The 19,540-nt window shown below is 44.4% G+C and overlaps 1 protein-coding gene across 1 annotated transcript in view; it reads right to left on the bottom strand.

Annotated features, from left to right (window-relative positions):
• GRID1 (glutamate ionotropic receptor delta type subunit 1) overlaps window positions 1–19,540 on the bottom strand; it is a 1,081,869-nt gene that overhangs the window by 190,638 nt on the left and 871,691 nt on the right. The window contains exon 5 of the mRNA XM_084841879.1: window positions 9,649–9,822. Within this exon, the coding sequence (XP_084698005.1) occupies window positions 9,649–9,822 (174 nt within the window). The remainder of the gene's footprint in view (window positions 1–9,648; window positions 9,823–19,540) is intronic.

Raw genomic sequence — 19,540 nt, 5'->3', positions numbered from 1 at the left:
AAGAACCAGAAGAGGGGACAGCTGTAAGGGGACAGCTGCATTCCTTATTTTGGCACGTCTTAGTCTACGTAAACATTTACATAAACTAAGACGGCGAAAATAAGGGGAACACAAATAGCGTAGCGTCTACACTATTTGCGTTCCCCTTATTTTCGCCGTCTTAGTCTACGTAAATGTTTACATAGACTAAGACGTGCCAAAATAAGGAATGCAAATGGCGGCGCCCATGGGCACCGCCATTTGCGTATGTGCGTTTTTTGTGTGTGTGTTTTTAATCAGCCGTGATACGTAGCCTATCACGGCTGACTGCAGGGACAAAAGCGGCGGCGGCTATGGCCGCCGCCATTTGCGTCCCTGCTAGCCAGCAGCCAGATGTCCGGCTGCTGGCGGAGCCGGCTGGTGGCTCCGCAGAATTCCTGCAGAGCAGAGCCGGCCGGCCAGGATTCCGGGGGGAGGGACGGAACGCCTCCCCCCCAGCATCAGCATAATCCGCGGAAAGGTAAGCACCTTTCGTACATCCCTACCAAAATGTCCTGCCATACCACCTCTTATAATTACAGTCAAGGCCACCTAAGGAAATCATCCCAGTTGGGTTATTTGGAACATGCAAAACCAGAATTTATAAAGAAATGCTTTGCGGGCTAGCGTAGGAATGAGGACTGGAGCACAATGCTGGCGTGGCAGCGGATGGAATAAGGGAGCTCTTGCACATTCAAAGCATACAAGATTTAGAAGCAACTTGCATCACTCTCTAAGCTTTACAAGGTTTGTTAGACTGAGCTTTTATAAGGGTTGTCAGCAATAAAAAACACCTTTGTGTGCTGTTCATGAGGATATTTAGAACCAAGTTGTTCCAAAAGGATTTCTGTTAATTCTGTCAGTTTAAAGCTAATATGCTAGGAACTAAATATATTTTTTTACTAGTCTATATTCAAAGTTGTTGTCTTTATTTGCACCAATAAATAATCTTCTAAGAAGCTGGCAGAAATGTGCTTACTTGCTATGAACTCATTTTAAAAAAAACCATAGCCAGCAACACCTAACATAAAGTTGGCCAAACATTTTGTATTATATATTAACTGATTTAATAACAGTTGTACATTCCAAAATAAAATACATTTCCAACCTAGCAGAGAAAACAATAAAAAAGCAAAACCATCAAGATACTAGCATCTAAGTAGGGATGTACGAAAGTCACTTACCTTTCCGAGGATTATGTTGATGGGGGGGAGGCGTTCCGTCCCTAGGGGTGCACGAAAGTCACTAACCTGGTCTCGCAGCTTGCTTCGCGGTGGGGGGGAGGCGCTTCGCTGCTCTCCCCGAAGTTCAGGCCGGGGGGGGGAGGCTTCCCTCCTCGCCCGGCCGAAATTCAGGCCGGGGGGGAGGCTTCCTGCCTCGCCCGGCCGAAATTCAGGCCGGGGAGAAGCGCCCTGTCTCCCCGGCCGCGAACTTCAAAAGAAAAAAAAAATGCCCCTGTGATAGGCTACGTAACGATTAACGTAGCTTATCATGGCTAGATCTGCAAAGTCAGCCGTGATAGGCTACATTAATTGTCACGTAGCCTATCACGGGTGACTTTGAAAAAAAAAAAAGCGCGTACGCAAATGGCGACCCCCATAGGGAGCCGCCATTCGCGTTCCTTATTTGGTCCCTGTAGTCTACGTAAAGATTTACGTAGACTACGGCGAAAATAAGGGCAACGCTATTTGCGTTGTCCTTATTTTCGCCGTAGTCTACGTAAATCTTTACGTAGACTACAGGGAGCAAATAAGGAACGCGAATGGCGGCTCCCTATGGGGGCCGCCATTAGCCGTACGCACTTTTTTTTTTTAAGTCACCCGTGATAGGCTACGTGACGATTAACGTAGCCTATGATGGCTGACTTTGCAAATCTAGCCGTGATAGGCTACATTAATCGTTACGTAGCCTATCACAGGGGCGTGTGTTTTTTTTTTACTTTGCTTGTAATGGCGGCGGTGGCAGCCGGTCAAAAGACTGGCTGCCACCCCCGCCCCTGACGAAGACCTGCTGAACCGCCGCCAGGACCCGCCGCCAGGAGGGACATTCGTGAAAGGTAAGTCCCATCCCGGGGGGAGGAGAATTTCTCCCCGAACAACCTGCGGAGGACCAAATGCGTTGGCGCTCAGCCCCCCGAAGTTTCGGGGAGAAATTCTCCCCCATCCCTATCCATCCCTCCCCGCGGAATTCTCGACAGGGGGAGGCGATCCACTCCTCCCCCCCTCCGGAACCATCCACAGCCAGCTATGCTCCGCGGCAGCTCTGCAGCAGCTCTGCCCAGGCCAGAGACGTCCGCAGCCGGATTTCCGGCCGCGGAGGGCTCTGGGTAAAACAAAACAAAAACAAACCGCATACGCAAATGGCGGCAGCTATGGCCACTGCCATTTGCGTTCCTTATTTTTGCTGTCATAGTCTACGTAAATATTTACGTAGACTAAGATGGCCAAAAATAAGGAACGCAAATGGCAGCAGCCATAGCTGCCGCCATTTGTGTACGCGGTTTATTTTTTTTGTTTTTTACCCAGCCATGATAGGCTACATAAATCTTTACGTAGCCTATCATGTCTTGTAAAAAAAACAACGACAACGACAAGACTGCAAATGGTGGTGGCGGCAGCCGGTCGGAAGACCAGCCGCCGCAGCCGCCACCACCGCCGCCCGGAACATCCGCCCCAGGTAAGTCTCGTCCCAGGGGGGATCCGCGGGGGGATGGGGGGGCAGGCCGTTCTGCCACAGAGTTCGGGGGGCCGAATGCACTGGCATTCGGCCTCACCGAGATCCGTGGCAGAATTCTCTGACATCCCTACATCTAAGTAATGTCTCAGGCAGTAGTGGGCAACCCATGGTCTGTGGGCCAGATAGAGCCCTTGGCTGCCATTCATGTGGCCTGCAGAGTCTCTGGCAGGCTCTGCCCAAGCCTGCCCTGCCTTGGTGGGGAGGAGGGAGCCTTAACTATAGCACTTTCCTACTGCTGAGGTGTTCCATGCAGATCAGTTGAACAGCAGAGGTAGGGTGGCCATGTGTCTTCTTTTACAGTCCTCTATTAGAAGAGCTGCCACAGGACTGTCTTCTGTTTGAAGGATTGTTCTGTCCCGATTTAAAGAAAGAAAACCACAAGTCAAGAACTCTTGCCCATCAGCAGTTAGTACCTAGGCAGCAGACTGAACAGGCAGGCACACAGGTCATCTGGTCACTGTCTTCCACACTATGATGTGCTGTAATATATTGCTATTGAAATTATAATAGTTATTTCTAAAATTGCATCACTGCATATTGTCCTCTTTTTTGGCAATTCATAAATGGCCAACTTAGCAAGGGGGACAGGGGACAGAATTATAGTGGGACGGGAAATTTAACTTTTCTTTTCCTCTTGCACTACTAATGAAGCTCCCCCCACCCACACTCCTATTAAGCTAAGGCAGATATGGGCAACTTGTGGCCTGCCAAATATTTTGACCTATAACCCCCATGATCCCTCACCATTTGCTATCTTGGCTAGAGATGATGGGAGTTGTAGGCCAAAACATCTGGAGGGCCACAGGCTGTCTACCCCTGAGCTACGGAAAATGATTAATAGCAGAGTTGGGGTGGGATCTTCATCTGGATTTGGAGAGAAGTAAAGAGTTAAACTTCCCTGCACTCCTCTGTGATCCAGATGGGTGGATGACTGAGTGAGTGGGAGGAGTGTATGTGAGTAGGTGTGTGAGTAGGGGGAAGTGTGTGTGTGTGTAGAATGCCAGAGAGGGACCCCAGCCCTGCCCATTACTGGTTCCATTCATGTAGCCCTCAACAGAAAGTGGCCCTCAGAAGTGAAACAGTTGTCTAACCATGATCTAAGTCCTGGGGAGTGGGCAGTTAACATCAGCATCTCCCCACTGCTTCACTCACCACTGCTTCAGTTACCAGTTACCCCTGCTATTGGGAAAAGCCCAAATGACCTGGGAGCCACAAACTCTCTAGCTGCCCAAGAGGGACTGCTCCAGCTACAGGAATGAAATCAAGTGATGGGGCGGGGCTATTTCACTCACTGCAGAACCTTTAAAGAGCAGCAGTTGCAACAGAACCTTTTTCAGTCTCCTCCACTGCCTTCTGATTTAAAACCAGCACCAGCTAGTGTTTGTTGCATGTTAATGTTCTTTTATTGGAAGCTGCCTTGGAGGCCTGTTGCCAGACAGCATGTAAATATTTTAAATAAATAGTCTGCTATTCATATTTTTGAAACAAGTAACTGAAAAAAGTCCCTTGTGATGAATAGAACAATCCAGTTCCTCATTGTGTACCATGAATTTACAAGAATCACCAGAAGGTTGATCTGCTATGAAAATATTCAATACACAAATGTGAAATAATAAGTATATATTGTGTCCTTGTTAAGAATGGTTCTTCACTATGCCATGAAAACATATTGAATGGCAGAATAAATAACATAGAAAGAACACCACAGCAGAAGAGACTGTAGGTCAACTCTTATTTTGTAGATTCAATTCCATATTTTACCTGAAAAGTCCCCTTTGAAAATAATATTTCTTATTAAGGATTATAGTCATGGCTGGGGATGATGCCCAGAGTCTAGTGATGTACGAAAGTCACTTACCTGGTCCCGCAGCTTCCTTCGCGGTGGGGGGGAGGCGCTTCGGTTCTCCCCCCGAAGTTCAGGCCGGGGGGAGAGGCGCCCCGCCTCGCCCAGCCGAAATTCAGGCTGGGAGGGGAGGTGCCCCGCCTCGCCCGGCTGAAATTCAGGCCGGGGAGAAGCGCCCCATCTCCCTGGCTGCGAAAGAAAAAGTGAATGGGGGAAAAAAAACCACCCGTGATAGGCTACTAGGGTTGGCGGAGAATTTCTCCCCGAAACTTCAGGGGGCCGAGCGCCAACGTGTTCGGCCCCCCGAACAAGTTTCAGGGAGAAATTCTCCGCCCCCCCTGCCCCCCGCACCCCTTCCCGGGACGGGACTTACCTTTCCCGAATGTCCCTCCTGGCGGCAGGTCCTGGCGGTGGTTTGTCAGGTGTTCGTCAGGGGCGGGGGCGGCAGCCGATCTTTCAACCGGCTGCCGCCGCCGCCACTCCAATAAAACTAAAAAAAAAAAAACGCCCCCATGATAGGCTACGTGACGATTAACGTAGCCTATCACAGCTAGATTTGCAAAGTCAGCCATGATAGGCTACATAAATCGTCACGTAGCCTATCACGGGTGACTTAAAAAAAAAAAAAAAGCGCGTACAGCTAATGGCGGCCCCCATAGGGAGCCGCCATTCACGTTCCTTATTTGGTCGCTGTAGTCTACGTAAAGATTACGTAGACTATGGCGAAAATAAGGACAACGCTATTTGCGTTGCCCTTATTTTCGCCGTAGTCTACGTAAATCTTTACGTAGACTACAACAACCAAATAAGGAACGTGAATGGTGGCTCCCTATGGGGACCGCCATTTGCGTACACGCTTTTTTTTTTTTAAGTCACCTGTGATAGGCTACGTGACGATTTACGTAGCCTATCACGGCTGACTTGCAGATCTAGCCATGATAGGCTACATTAATCTTCACGTAGCCTATCACGGGGGCGTTTTTTTTTTTTACTTTTTATTTCATGGCCGGGCGAGGCGAGCCACCTCCTCCCTGGCCTGAATTTCGGCCGGGCGGGGCGGGAAGCCTCCCCCCGGCCAGAATTTCGGCCGGGTGAGGCGGGAAGCCTCCCCCCCCGGCCTGAACTTCGGGGGGAGAGCAGCGAAGCGCCTCCCCCCCACCGCGAAAAGCTGCAAGACCAGGTAAGTGACTTTCGTGCACCCCTATAGGCTACGTAACGATTAACGTAGCCTATCACGGCTAGATTTCCAAAGTCAGCCGTGATAGGCTACGTTAATCGTTATGTAGCCTATCACGGGTGATTTACGTAGACTACGGCGATTTACGTAGACTACGTAGATTTACGTAGACTACGGTGAAAATAAGGGCAACGCTATTTGCATTGCCCTTATTTTCGCCATAGTCTACGTAAATCTTTACGTAGACTACCCAGGACCAAATAAGGAACGCAAATGGCGGCGCCCATGGGCGCCGCCATTTGCGTACGTGCTTTTTTTTTTTTCAAAGTCACCCATGATAGGCTACGTAACGATTAATGTAGCCTATCATGGCTGACTTTGGAAATCTAGCCATGATAACATTAATCGTTACGTAGCCCATCACGTTTTTGGTTTTTTTTTACTTTATTTTGTAATGGTGGTGGTGGCAGCCGGTCGGAAGACCAGCCGCCGCCCCTGCCCCCGCCAAAACGCCGCCAAAATGCCGCAGGGACCCACCGCCGAGAGGGACATTCGCATGAGGTAAGTCCCATCCCGGGGGGGGCGGGGGGGCAGAGAATTTCACCAACAATTTTGGGGGGCCGAATGCATTGGCATTCGGCCTCCCCGGGATTCGTGGAGAAATTCATGGCCATCCCTACCAGAGTCACACGGATAAACACACACACATACATACGCCAAAAGCCAGAAACAGAATGATACATGTATGAACTGGCCCTGAGACTCAAAAGTTTGGGAGATTACTCATCCAGAATTTTCTCAATGTAGAACAAACTGAAGCCCCGTTTTATGTGATCTACAAGAGCATTGGTTGCTTCTTCCCATGTTGTGTACTGTAATGTCTACTTTTTGTGCCCATATGGTTAGGGCAAATCACAGTTAGGCACCATGCCAAAGATGCCCACCAGAGCTGTGTCACTAGAGTAGCAGATAGCAAGCAACATGATTCACCCTAACCACTTAGGTGGAAGATGACGATGTAGACCTTATCTGGAATGTTTGGGAACAGTGATGGTATAGCAGCAGCCATGCTGTTCCAAACCTTTTGAATTCCTGAACTGGGTGGGCCTTGTTTCCAGTACAGGTAGTCTCTGCACATTCAAATTTTGGATTTTATATACAGAATAGAGCACATGATTTATATGCAAAGTCCCAGGCTCAATTCCCAGTATCTTCAGGTAGGGCTGAGAAAGACCCCTGTCTGAAACCCTGGAGAGCTTCTGCCAGTCAGTATAGACCTGGAGTGGGCAAAGGTAGATCTCCAGATGTTTGGGATTCTAACTCCCTGGAGTGGGCAATGCTCAGGAATGTTGGAAAATGAAGTCTAAAACATCTGCAGATCTACTTTCTGGACAACTCTGGAATAGATGATACTGAGCTAAATGGAATAATAATGTTCTGACTTGGTATAAGGCAGCTTCCTATGACTTGCCTAAAATCAGGGGTTGACAATATGTCTTTCCTCACCACCCCTGTTGTGGCCCCCACTGGCCCCCAAATTCAATTAAACATTTTTAAGGCATCCATAGGGAGCAAAAAAATGGTCAAAACTAGCATTGTTCGCAAGCTATTTTTTACCCTTTTGGTGCGCCTTAGCCACTACTGACATATTTTAAAACTTTTTTAAAAAGTTTCAGCACCTGCAGAGTGGTGACCCATGGGGGGGGGGATCCATGGCAGGGAGAGGAAATGCCCCCCCCCCCCACAGGACTTCCCAAGGTTACTCACCACTGCTAAAATAAAAAAGTCCTCTCCTCTTTCTTTCCAGGTTTTGATATTTCTACTTGTTCCAGGTGTGGGACAATATACAAGCTTGCAGCCAATATAGTGCTGACTAAGAATGGGGGTTAAATTAATATGGTTCACATTTCAATGTTAGCTTGCCTAATTTTGCACTTTCAAACAAATGCCTAAACTGAAATTCTGCTAGCCTTGAAATTTGCACTTCTCCAAATTTTGCAGTGGAGTTTTCCAATCAAAAAATGTGTACAAAATGTGTATATTACGAAACATATGTACAAAATGCATATATTAGTAAACATTAACATGAAAATGCATTATATTAGTAAAATTACTAGCAAAAACATGTATATTAGGCAAAATTGCATAGAAAAATGTATGTATTATGAAAAATATGCACAAAAATGCATAAGCATTTTAATGATGAACCCAAGTTAAATCTGGAAAAATCCTCAAAGTTTGAGACAAACCAAACTTAAGATTGGAAAAATGAGCTACTGAGAGAAACTGAAATGGGCTGGTTTATCCCTATCTCTTTGAAAATATTGTATCAATACCTCAAAATCCTTGCTCTGACCGTTGGTCAAGTTTTATTTGACTTTAAAAGGATACTGGCCACAAATTCTGACACAGAGTGAACTGCACTGAAATCAACAGGCTTAGCATCATGGCTGTTCTCTTTAATTCACACAGCCAAATCACATGAGCACGCATTCTCAAGTGTCCAAAACTGCCAGAAATGAGAGCCTGTTTTCATCACTCATAAAAAAAGGAACACGAACCTGGGTAAGTTGTTTTGGTGTGCAGCCCTTCTCAAAATCTCCATGTCCAGCTTTTCTAAACGTATGCCTCAGAAATGGTTGCATATAGCTTGCAAAAGAGCAAGTCATTTTTTACACAAAATAACTCCCTAAGAGGATTGAATAGGAGTCAATGCAATTGGCTGATGATAATATCTGCTCAGAATGTCAGATCTAAAGCATTCCAAAATTAGTGGTGGGGTATGTGAGGGATAACTGTGTTAGCCAGGAGCTACATCCTGTAAATGGTGCACATAGGGATGTCAGAGAATCTCGCCACGAATCTCGGGGAGGCCGAATGCCAGCGTATTCGGCCCCCCGAAATCGGTGGCGGAATGGTCTGCCACCCCCCCGCCACCCCCCCCAGGACGGGACTTACCTTGGGCGAATCTTCCTGGTGGCAGCGGATCCGGCGGCGGTGCGGCAGCGGCGGCCGGTCTTCCAACTAGCTGCCGCCGCCGCCGCCATATTCCAGTAAAAAACAAAACACGTGATAGGCTACGTAAAGATTTACGTAGCCTATCACGGCTAGATTTTTAAAAAATACTGTGATAGGCTACGTAAATGTTTACGTAGCCTATCACGGCTGCTTTAAAAGAAAAAAAAACCGTGCGTACGCAAATGGCGGCGCCCATGGGCGCCACCATTTGCGTTCGTTATTTTGACACGTCTTAGTCTACGTAAACATTTACGTAGACTAAGATGGCGAAACTAAGGGGAACGCAAATAGCATAGCGTCTACGCTATTTGCATTCCCCTTATTTTCGCCATCTTAGTCTACGTAAATGTTTACATAGACTAAGACGTGTCAAAATAAGGAACGCAAATGGCGGTGCCCATGGGCGCCGCCATTTGTGTACGCGTGTTGTTGTTTTTTTTTAAATCAGCCGTGATAGGCTACGTAAACATTTACACAGCCTATCACAGCTGACTGCAGGGACGCAAACGGCAGTGGCTACGGCCGCCGCCATTTGCGGAGCCGGCCGGCCAGGATTCGGGGGGGGAGGGATGGAGCACCTCCCCCCCGGCCAGAATTTGGGGGGGGAGGGACGGAGCACCTCCCCCCGGCCAGAATTTCAGGGGGAGGGACAGAGCGCCTCCCCCCCACTGCGAATGTCACCCTTTGAAAAGGTAAGTGACTTTCGTACATCCCTACATATGGAAATGTGTTTCCATTTGCATTTTCTCCTGTTGGAATACACCTGTGAAACTTCACTAGCAAGCCACGGCTCATGCCATCCTCCCAGGGGAAGGAGGAGGGATGGGCCCTCTTGCTTATTGCATATGCTACTGACCTGAAGCATTTGAAGGTAACCTTCCTGTGGATCACAGAGGAGCGAAGATATCCGGTGGTTGTTCCTCATGCATCTTTGATTGTTCTCTCTTGACAGAGGAAAGATCTGCCGTATGACTGTCATCCTCCCAAGAGCACTGTGTACCAGTTCTAAAATTTCATTGTCGCTGATTTCCTATAAAGGGGAAAAACTGAATTGATTAGAAGTCTACATCTCTCAACTATCTCCACCTCCTAAGAAAAAAATATTATGTGAAAGGTTTGGGTTTGTTTTTTTTTTAATGATGATTAATTACTGCACTGACAGTCTTCTGAGGGCATTTAAAAAGAAAAGAAATTGGGGCTGAGGGAACTTGATGCTCTTATTTTGTTAAAACTAAGCAGATCTCTGTCTGGTCAGTGTCTAGATGGAAGACTGCTTAGTATTAGCTCCACATAAGCGTCTCAGGTTTCTCAAGAGAACAATGGGATATGTGTAATAAGTAAATAGGTATAATAATTAAAACAGCAGGAATGTATGCTTCAGTTGTGTTTTTAGGCCCCAATGACATTCCTCTTCATTCAATGCTCCAACGTATCTCATGAAGATGATAGTTTTAGTTATTACACAGAGGTTTTTAAGCTTTTCTCCCAGCCTTCTTTCAATGCTTCTTTGAATTTCTACATCCTGTCCACTGCATGGAACATGGACAGTTAGCTGTCTGCCCATACCTGCTAGAACCTAGAAAGACCATCTGTTTCTCCATCACTGTGGTACCATTCATGCACCATCTGCTTACTCTTTTAGCCAGATGTCTGGTGACGCAGCAAAGCCAGGCAACTGCATTGTCACAATGCTGAAATTTGCTACTACAAGAGAGCTTCTAGAATTGGTGGCTTCAACGGGGGGATTAGAAAAATTAATGGAGGGCTAGGCCTATCAACAACTATTAGATCTGACAGTGAAAGCGAACATCCATTTTAAGAGCGTTAGTTGTGATTTTTTGTTTTCTTGTAGCAACCATAGCAATATATTATCAACACATAATAAACTATTATTTATTATGTTTTATGGTGTTTATTCTTATTTGTATTATTGTGCTCATTACAGTTGATATTCATTTTGCGGGGCTTTCCGTTACAATTATGGATTTCTGTATTTGTGTGTGTAAGCTTGCTTTTTACAGTGGAAATGATGCATAAATTTATTAAGTAATAATAATAACCAGCACGTTTTTAATCAAAGGGATTTGTGCTTTTGGCATGCATACCTACTACATAAGACGATTAAATCATCTATAAAAACTGACAGTGCATATAACCTATCAGTTGGCCAAAAATATTGATGTTCCTGGGTAATAATCATTTGTGTCCTCAAAAACTGGGAGGGAGGTTCCCCCTTCCCTCGAAATGGCATCTATAAGCCATTTATTAATGCCCTGGTAGATCTGCATAGGTAGCCATAACTGAAAGGTATCAACTGACCCTATTCTTTGGAGTAGTATTCTGTCTTGTGACAAAATACATGGAAGAAGAGAAGGAGAAGGAGAAGAAAGGTTGTAACCCAAGGAAGTAATTGGCATCCAAATGAAGTTTACCAAATGAATAATGGCTTGTTTAGAAGTAACCTCTGGTTTCTTTTAAGTCCTGAAGAGAATAAATCTAGGAAGAATCTTTCTTTTTAAATGTCAAGCTCCATAGGATATTGCCAGAGCATCCATACTTTCTGAGAATTTTCCATCAGATTAAGTTGGCTGTTTTATGAGGGACTGACATGATGCAAATACTTTTGGCACGAGTGACCTGGTTTATTTATTTATTCATTACATTTCTATACCACCCAATAGCTGAAGCTCTCTGGGCGGTTCTCAGAAATGAAAACCACAAAGTACAGAATAAAAACAGTATAAAATATAAAAGCTTGTCCCATCCTGCTCTCCACTTGTGCTTGCAGCACTGCACAGCCGGTATACGGTAGGGATGTCAGAGAATTTCTCCACGAATCTTGGGGAGGCCGAATGCCAGCACATTCAGCCCCCTGAAATTGGTGGAGAAACGGTCTGCCACCCCCCCGCCACCCCGGGATGGGACTTACCTTGCTCGAATGTCCCTGGCGGCGGCGGCGGTTCGGCGGCGGCGGTGGCCGGTCTTCCGACCAGCTGCCGCCGCCGCCATTTCCAAGTAGAACAAACAAACAAACAAACAAACAAACAACCGTGATAGGCCAAAATAAGGAATGCAAATGGCGGCGCCCATGGGCACTGCCATTTGCGTATGCTTTTATTTATTTATTTATTTATTTATTTATTTCATTTCTCTACTGCCTAATAGCCGAAGCTCTCTGGGCGGTTCACAAAAACTAAAACCAAACAACACACAATAAAACAATTTAAAATATATAGAACATTAAAACCACAATATAACAATACAACCACAATAAAACCTAGCAGCAGTACAGGAGTTTAAAATACAGGAGTTCAAAATCAGCCGTAAATATTTACGTAGCCTATCACGGCTAGATTTTTTTAAAAAAACACCGTGATAGGCTAAGTAAATGTTTACATAGCCTATCACGGCTGACTTTGGAAAAAAAAAAAAAGCATGTACGCAAATGGCGGCGTCCATGGGCGCCGCCATTTGCGTTCCTTATTTTGGCACGTGTAGTCTACGTAAACATTTATGTAGACTATGGAGGAAATAAGGGGAACGCAAATAGCATTGCCCTTATTTTCACCGTAGTCTACGTAAATGTTTACGTAGACTACACATGCCAAAATAAGGAATGCAAATGGCGGCGCCCATGGGCGCCGCCATTTGCGTACGCACTTTTTTTTTTCTTTTTTCAAAGTCAGCCATGATAGGCTACATAAACATTTATGTAGCCTATCATGGCTGACTGTAGGGACGCAAACGGCGGCAGCTACGGCCACCGCCATTTGCGTCCCGGCAGGAGATGAGGTTTCACGGTTGGAGGGACGGGGCGCCTCCCCCCCGGCCAGAATTTCAGCGGGGAGGGATGGGGCACCTCCCCCCTGGCCAGAATTTCGGCCGGGAGGGATGGGGCACCTCCCCCCCGGCCAGAATTAGGGGGGAGGGATGGAGCGCCTCCCCCCCACCTTGAAGGACCATCAGGATCAGGTAAGGGACTTTCGTCCATCCCTATTATGAGTTAATCTGTACGAGGAGGGACATGCTGGGTATGTGGGCTAACATCCACAGAAATCTGGAGCCACTTCAGGCAAGAGTGTGTCCCTTTTGCGTCACTCCTTCTTTTAGAGTCAATTCTACCCAGTTAGGGGGATGTTGCTGAACAGAAGCTAAACTAAACCCAATGGCACATGAAATGGACGATGCAACACTGTCAGGGTGTCTTTTGATAAGAAATAATGTAATGTCTCAGCTTTTAACAGTTTTTCACTGTCTTATAAAACCAGCCATGGAAACACATTGCCTCACAGAGATTAGTTGAGCTGGCCACCCATAGATCTCAATTATTCATTAAAGAATTAATCACATGAATAAAAAATAGGACAATACTACATCTGGCAATACTGTGTTCAGTACTGGTGGCATTTTTGGCAAACAATTTATGTAGCTCACTTTTATCAGGCAATGCCTTTATGATGATGTGCCCAACCTTTTTTTTTTTTTTTTGCATGTGTTGTTTAATTAACAGAAATTTTTTGTAGTTATCAAATAGCCTCAAATATCCTTCACATTATGAAATACTTTGATTGGTTAATTGAATAAGACAAAATCAAAACAGTTAAACAATTAAAATGTTTATTACTCAGTAGCCCTCAATTCCTTCTATAGTTCTAAAGGAACTCAGTAAAATTTAATCACTTGCACAATCATTTTTCATTCCATTATTACCTTAGAAAAATAAAATCCAATAATCATGAATTTCCTCTGCCCTTGTAATTGAAAACACACACACACACACAGAAAGAAAGAAAGAAATGCATTTCTCCCATTGTTCATGTAAATAGCTCATACCTTAAAGCTATTTTCATGATAAAAAAATGGGATAGTTCTACAAGAATCTCTGAAAACTAATTGTGTTGGGGAGAACCACTGAACAGGCCCAATAATCATGGTGTCCATCTTTGCTTTAATTTTATGTGTGTGTGTGTGTGTGTGAGAGAGAGAGAGAGTTATAGATAGATGGATGTACAAATATGTATGAAACACACACACACACACACACCATTTTCACATTAGGATAAAGGAGTAGCTTGATCCTGACTTTACATTGGGCAGTATCCAAGTTGACACATGTGCTAACATAAATTATGTTGCACTAATATAAGAAATGTGTAGTGTAATGGCAATAACATTAGCTGACATGATGGGATTCCCCAGAAAACCCATTGTGCTAGCTAATGCTATTGCAGGTCCCTTATGCCAGTGCGACGGAATTTACATTAGTACTCATGTCGACTTGGATACTGCCCATTATTCTGTTCAAGCCACCTATAACTACTGGATTGATCCTGAATAGACAATATACTGATGAATTGTCTATACTATCAGCAAAATCAAGTGGTGAAATGTCCCTTGAACATCACTTTTGCAAACTACAAAAAAAGTTTTGAAGAAAAACCCTCCAAAGATAGCTCTATGCACAAATAAAACTAACATGACAAGGAAAAAGTTTAGAACTTGGCCTTACCACATATGGCAGGGGTGGGCAACTTGGGGACCTCCAGATATTTTGGCCTACAACTTGCATGATCCCTCACCATTGGCTATGCTAGTTAGGACTGATGGGAGTTGTAGGCCAAAAATCTGGAGGGACACAAGTTGCCCAGTCCTGACTTTGGTACCATTATTCTGTGCAAATAGGGTTTTGCATGGGGGGGGCATCCCTACATGCAGTCCAGCCCTAAAGTAGTATAATCCAAGGAATGTATTGCCATTTATTCTATCAAAACAATTCCCATTTATAAAAGCATTTGCCAACTACATGGCAATTTATGTCCATTTGCATGTCAAGCATCGCAATAAATAGAAAGTAGCCCTGAGGTGGGAGGGCAGTAGGGGGGAATCAAGTATGTGCAGATGGTCCTGGGCTGAGTAGCAATCAACCTCCCAGAGTGCACTCAAGAGTGCTAAAGCTTGGAGCCAAGGGGATGACAGGGTCATCACACTGATCCTCGCAAGCCCCAAACGGTGAAAGTTACTTACACAAAACTACTTGTCATTGTTTCGCCATGTACCCGATTAATGATAAATTAATAGCAGCTCTGAAGAGTACTTTCTCAGTCTGCTCTCATAAATGGTTCATTTCAGTCAGCCCCCAAATGCCTAACCAAAATGGAGAAAGTCTTCTGGGAATCTGAGTCTCCCCCAAACAGAAGTGCCTAGGCACTTTAAATCAGTCATGACTGATTTAGTGACACATGGACGCTTTGCACAATTGGTCTGCCTTGGGCTTGCGTGCCACTGCTGTACTGGCTTTTTAACATATTTATGTGTTTTGTGTTTGGTCCTTTCAAAGTAGGTTTTTAAAAATGATTACTTTAATGCTGAGCTACATATCACATAGAAGGCTTTTTACAGGGCCAGCATCAACGGTAGACATGGTCAGGCACCTGCTGAGGACCCACACCCCAGCATGGCCCCACGGACAAGAGCCCCCTGGACTTGTGCCTTCTCTTCAACATTGTATCCTGCTTGCTCACCTGCCTCTCACCCTGGCCCAGACAACAGTGGTGGTGAGGAGGAGGAGCAGTAGATGCCGCTGCTCTCTGCCTATCAAACAAGTAAGCAGTAGCAATGATGAGAAACAGGATGAGGAGCGATAGCAGCTGGTGACAATGGTGGTGAGAAGGCAGACTCACTGAGGAAGGGGACCCATTGAAGGTGTCTTGTCCAGGAGCCTCAGAAACCTTGAGTCAGCACTAGCATTTAAAATAAACTTTTAAAGTCGCAAATGGTGAAGTCCAGCATACCTTGGGAATCATGATTCCCTCAGGAAATCCTTTTCTGTTGCAGTACCAAAACTATGAAATCAGTTATCTTCTATTGAGGCCTGATTGTCCACCACTTGTAAACATTCATGAGACAAGCTATGGTAGTTTCATTCTACGAGGCCTTCAAAGATCAATGACATTGGGCTGTGTATTTTATTATGATTATGCTGCTGTGGTCTTTGGCTCATTTTAATTCCTAGTCTAGCCAAGCTGCCATACCTGTGATGATGAACATTCCACCCACATCATTAAAAGCTTGAGTGGATGCTCCATTTGATAGGATATAGGGAATTATATATTATTTGTATTTCTGCTAAGGTGGCTGTAACACCGTAGCAGAAATACCTATTTTGTTATGGATGTTTTTATATGGTTAAATTTAACCCAGGTAAAATAGGGTTAACAGTATGCCAAAGAGTGAGCGAACAGTGGGAGGGGCCTGACCATATTTGAGAATTTTGAAGTTATATAAGAAATGAGCTGACAGTCAGATAGGGCCTTAGGGATCACGGAAGCAACATCTCGTTAGTGGGGTTTGTTTACAGGATTTTAGAAGGGATAGAGTAGGTAGGGAAGTTAGGACCAAGTATTAATGAATAGTAATAACATATAACTCTTCTTGTGTTACATAAATGTTTATTTGTTTTTAAAAATCTAAATTCCCACGTGTTGTTTGATTTTACGCTACCTTTATTATATCTATCTCCTTGTTACTTCTCCTGTAGTGGGTTGAAAGAACCAATTGAGCATATTGAGTTTTTCTGGAACCCAGACAGAGTAAAAGGGCTGAGGCTTGTGGGACAGTGGGTACAGCTGTCCCAAAGTGAAAGCAGGCATTCCTATCGGGTTTGGTTCTCAGTTTCTAAGGAGGCGGCCGGGGAAAGGTGGAACCTCAGGCCTTCTCTCTTCTTTTACCGAGGACAGCCCTCTATTTGAACAGCTGCCAGAGGACCATCCTCTATTTGAAGGTGTTCCCTATTTAATGGGCTGTGCTGTCCAATTCTGGTTTAAAGATAAAGAAGTGTAAGTAGAGAGAACAGGGGCCTTGAAGTTGGCCATCAACAGCTGGCACCTGGGCAGCAGACTAATCAGGTAGGCCCATAGGTCACCTGGTCAAAGTCTTCCACACTATGGTACTGTATTTCTATCTAATTTATAATAATTATTTCTAAATTTGAATCTACACACATAAAATTGCATGTGCAAATTTTAAGCAAAATAGTGTCCTCTTTTGTCCCCTTTTTTGTGATGTTTTTCCTCTTTTTTGGCAATTCATAAGTGGCTACCCTAATTTCTGCCTTGTTTTAGTTTGAAATACATAGTTCTAGGTGTAGGGTTTGGCAGCCATATATATGGAAGAACTGAAAACCTAAAGCACTGCCAGCTGGCTACACACATACACACCCCCAGAAGTCTCCATTTCCATGGTCCAGTTGCCATCACCTACTTACTACTGTGGCAGTGGCAGAGCCTTGGTGACAAAGGTATATTGGAATATGACCTAGTTCTCTTAACACTTCATAGTGTCAGTGCCCTACAGAAAAAAAACCAAGATGGTTCAAACATCTATTGATTTATTAGAAAAAAACATTCCCCTGAGCAGTTAGTTATGGGCCGGGGGGGGGGGGGGCTGTACAGAGAAGACACACTTTCCAGGTTTGCTATATTAGGAATGGGCTGTGCTTGGGCTTGATATAAAAACAATTTATTAAGATTTGATATAAAGGAAAGAGAACAGGAGAACACATTATTATTTGCTTAATAAACACATCAGATACTGTGGTTTGTTAACTTTAGTTTAAGTGCTGCTTACAAACCACAATATCAAGCCAGGTACATTTCTTATTTTAGGCCACAAATGATTAATGCAGGAATCTGTGGGCAGATGGGCTAATACACATGGTTGTGGATTTATAACTTTTGGCTGAGCTATATGCATCTACATGTAAGTTAGTCTTCGGTGGCAATTGCTCTGGAAAAAGAAATATTTTACAACCACCATTTCAGCCCAGAAACAGAATATTTAAAATTCTTGAACATTCAGGATATTGAATGCAAAATTCATTCTTAAAGAAGCTGGTATTCCCGGCATTCAGTCCATTTGTGTGTTTATTTATTTGCACAAAACAACATAAATTATCGTGTCTGCAATACCTAGCTGATTCGCTTGGGGGAAATATTTAAATCTACTTTAGTTGCATTCAGTTATCATAACACAAATTGCAAATTTTTAATGACATTAATAATTTACCAAACTGAAAAGAGTTCCAGAAAAATATGTCCCTGAGAAAAATCCAAAGATTAAACTTTAATAGGCATGAGGATCATGAGGTTGATGGAAAATCCGTAGATTTATAAGCGGTATTTACAGCAGGGTTAGTACTTAAAGAATGTGAGATGTATTTTCCATGCTTATGTATTTAGGTTTATAAAGGAGCAGCAACCTGGAGAGGTGTTTTCTACACTCCTATGTACAAAAAGATGCTTGGGCCTCACTCACTGACTCTGAGGGGTATCAAAAGTGTTAGATAGGACTATCATAAGTGGTTAGCATGAGGGGGAAGCTGCCAGAACCAATGCACCAGAAGGGCACAATGCTGACTGGAGCTCCTGAAATTGTGCCTGGATGCTGACATTTTGTTTTGCCTTATACAGGGTCTTGCATAAGTATTCACCACCACCCCCTCTTTGACTTTTCCACATTTTGTTGTGTTACAACCTGGATTTACAATGGATTTAATTAGGATTTCTTGTCACTGATCCACACAAAATAGTCCATAATTTTAAAGTGGGGGAAAAATCTACATATTTTACAAAATGATTTACAAATAAAGAACTGAAAAGTCCAAATTGCATAAGTATTCACCCCCTTTGCTGTGACACCCCTAAATAAGCTCTGGTGCAACCAACTGCCTTCAGAAGTCCCATAATTAGTTGAACAGAGTCCACCTATGTGCAATTCAAGTGTCACATGATCTCAAATACACCTGTTTCTGGAAGGCCCTAGAGTTTGTTGGAGATCAGATGTAAACAAACAGCATCATGAAGACCAAGGAGCTATCAAAATAAGTCCAGGATAAAGTTCTGGAGAAGCACCAATCAGGGTTGGGTTATTAAAAAAAAAAAAATCCAAAACTATGAACATTCCCTGGAGCACCATTAAATCCATTATTATAAAATAGAAAGAATGTGGCACAACCATAACTCTGCCTAGAGAAGGCCGTGCACCAAAACTCAGTGACCAGGTAAGGAGGGCATTAGTCAGAGAAGCAACCAGGCGGCCAATAGTAACTCTGAATGAGCTGGAGAGATCCACAGCTGAGATGGGAGAAACCATCCATGGGACAACTATCACCCAGATGTTCCACAAAGCTAGACTTTATGGAAAAGTGGCGAGAAGAAAGCCATTGCTAAAAAATACCCAACTCAAATCCCATTTGGATTTTGGCAAAAGGCATGTGGGAGACACAGCAAACATGTGGAAAAAGTTTCTCTGGGCTGATGAAACCAAAACTGAACTTTCTGGCCTTACTCCAAAACGCTATGCGTAGCACAAAGCCAATAGTGCTCATTGGCCTGAGAACACCAACCCCATAGTGAAGCATGGTGGCAGCGTCATGTTGTGGGGATGCTTTTTATCAGCAGGGACTGGGAAACTAGTCAGGATTGAGGGAAAGATGGATTGAGCCAAATACAGGGCAATTCTAGAGGAAACCTTGTTTCCATCTACAAGGGACCTGGGACTGTGCTGGAGATTCACCTTCCAGCAGGACAATGACCCTACACACACAGCGAAAGTTACACTGAAGTGGTGTAGAAACAAGAACGTGAATGTCTTAAAATGACCCAATTCAAGCCCAGACCTCAATCTGCTTGAGAATCTGTGGCAAGACTTGAAAACTGTTGTTCATTAATGGTCCCCATCCAACCTGACAG

Source organism: Heloderma suspectum, chromosome 3 (assembly GCF_057233095.1).
Source record: "Heloderma suspectum isolate Gila_16-S chromosome 3, 16-S_ref, whole genome shotgun sequence".
Lineage (NCBI taxonomy): Eukaryota > Metazoa > Chordata > Lepidosauria > Squamata > Helodermatidae > Heloderma > Heloderma suspectum.
This window is presented reverse-complemented; position numbering and strand designations above follow the sequence as displayed.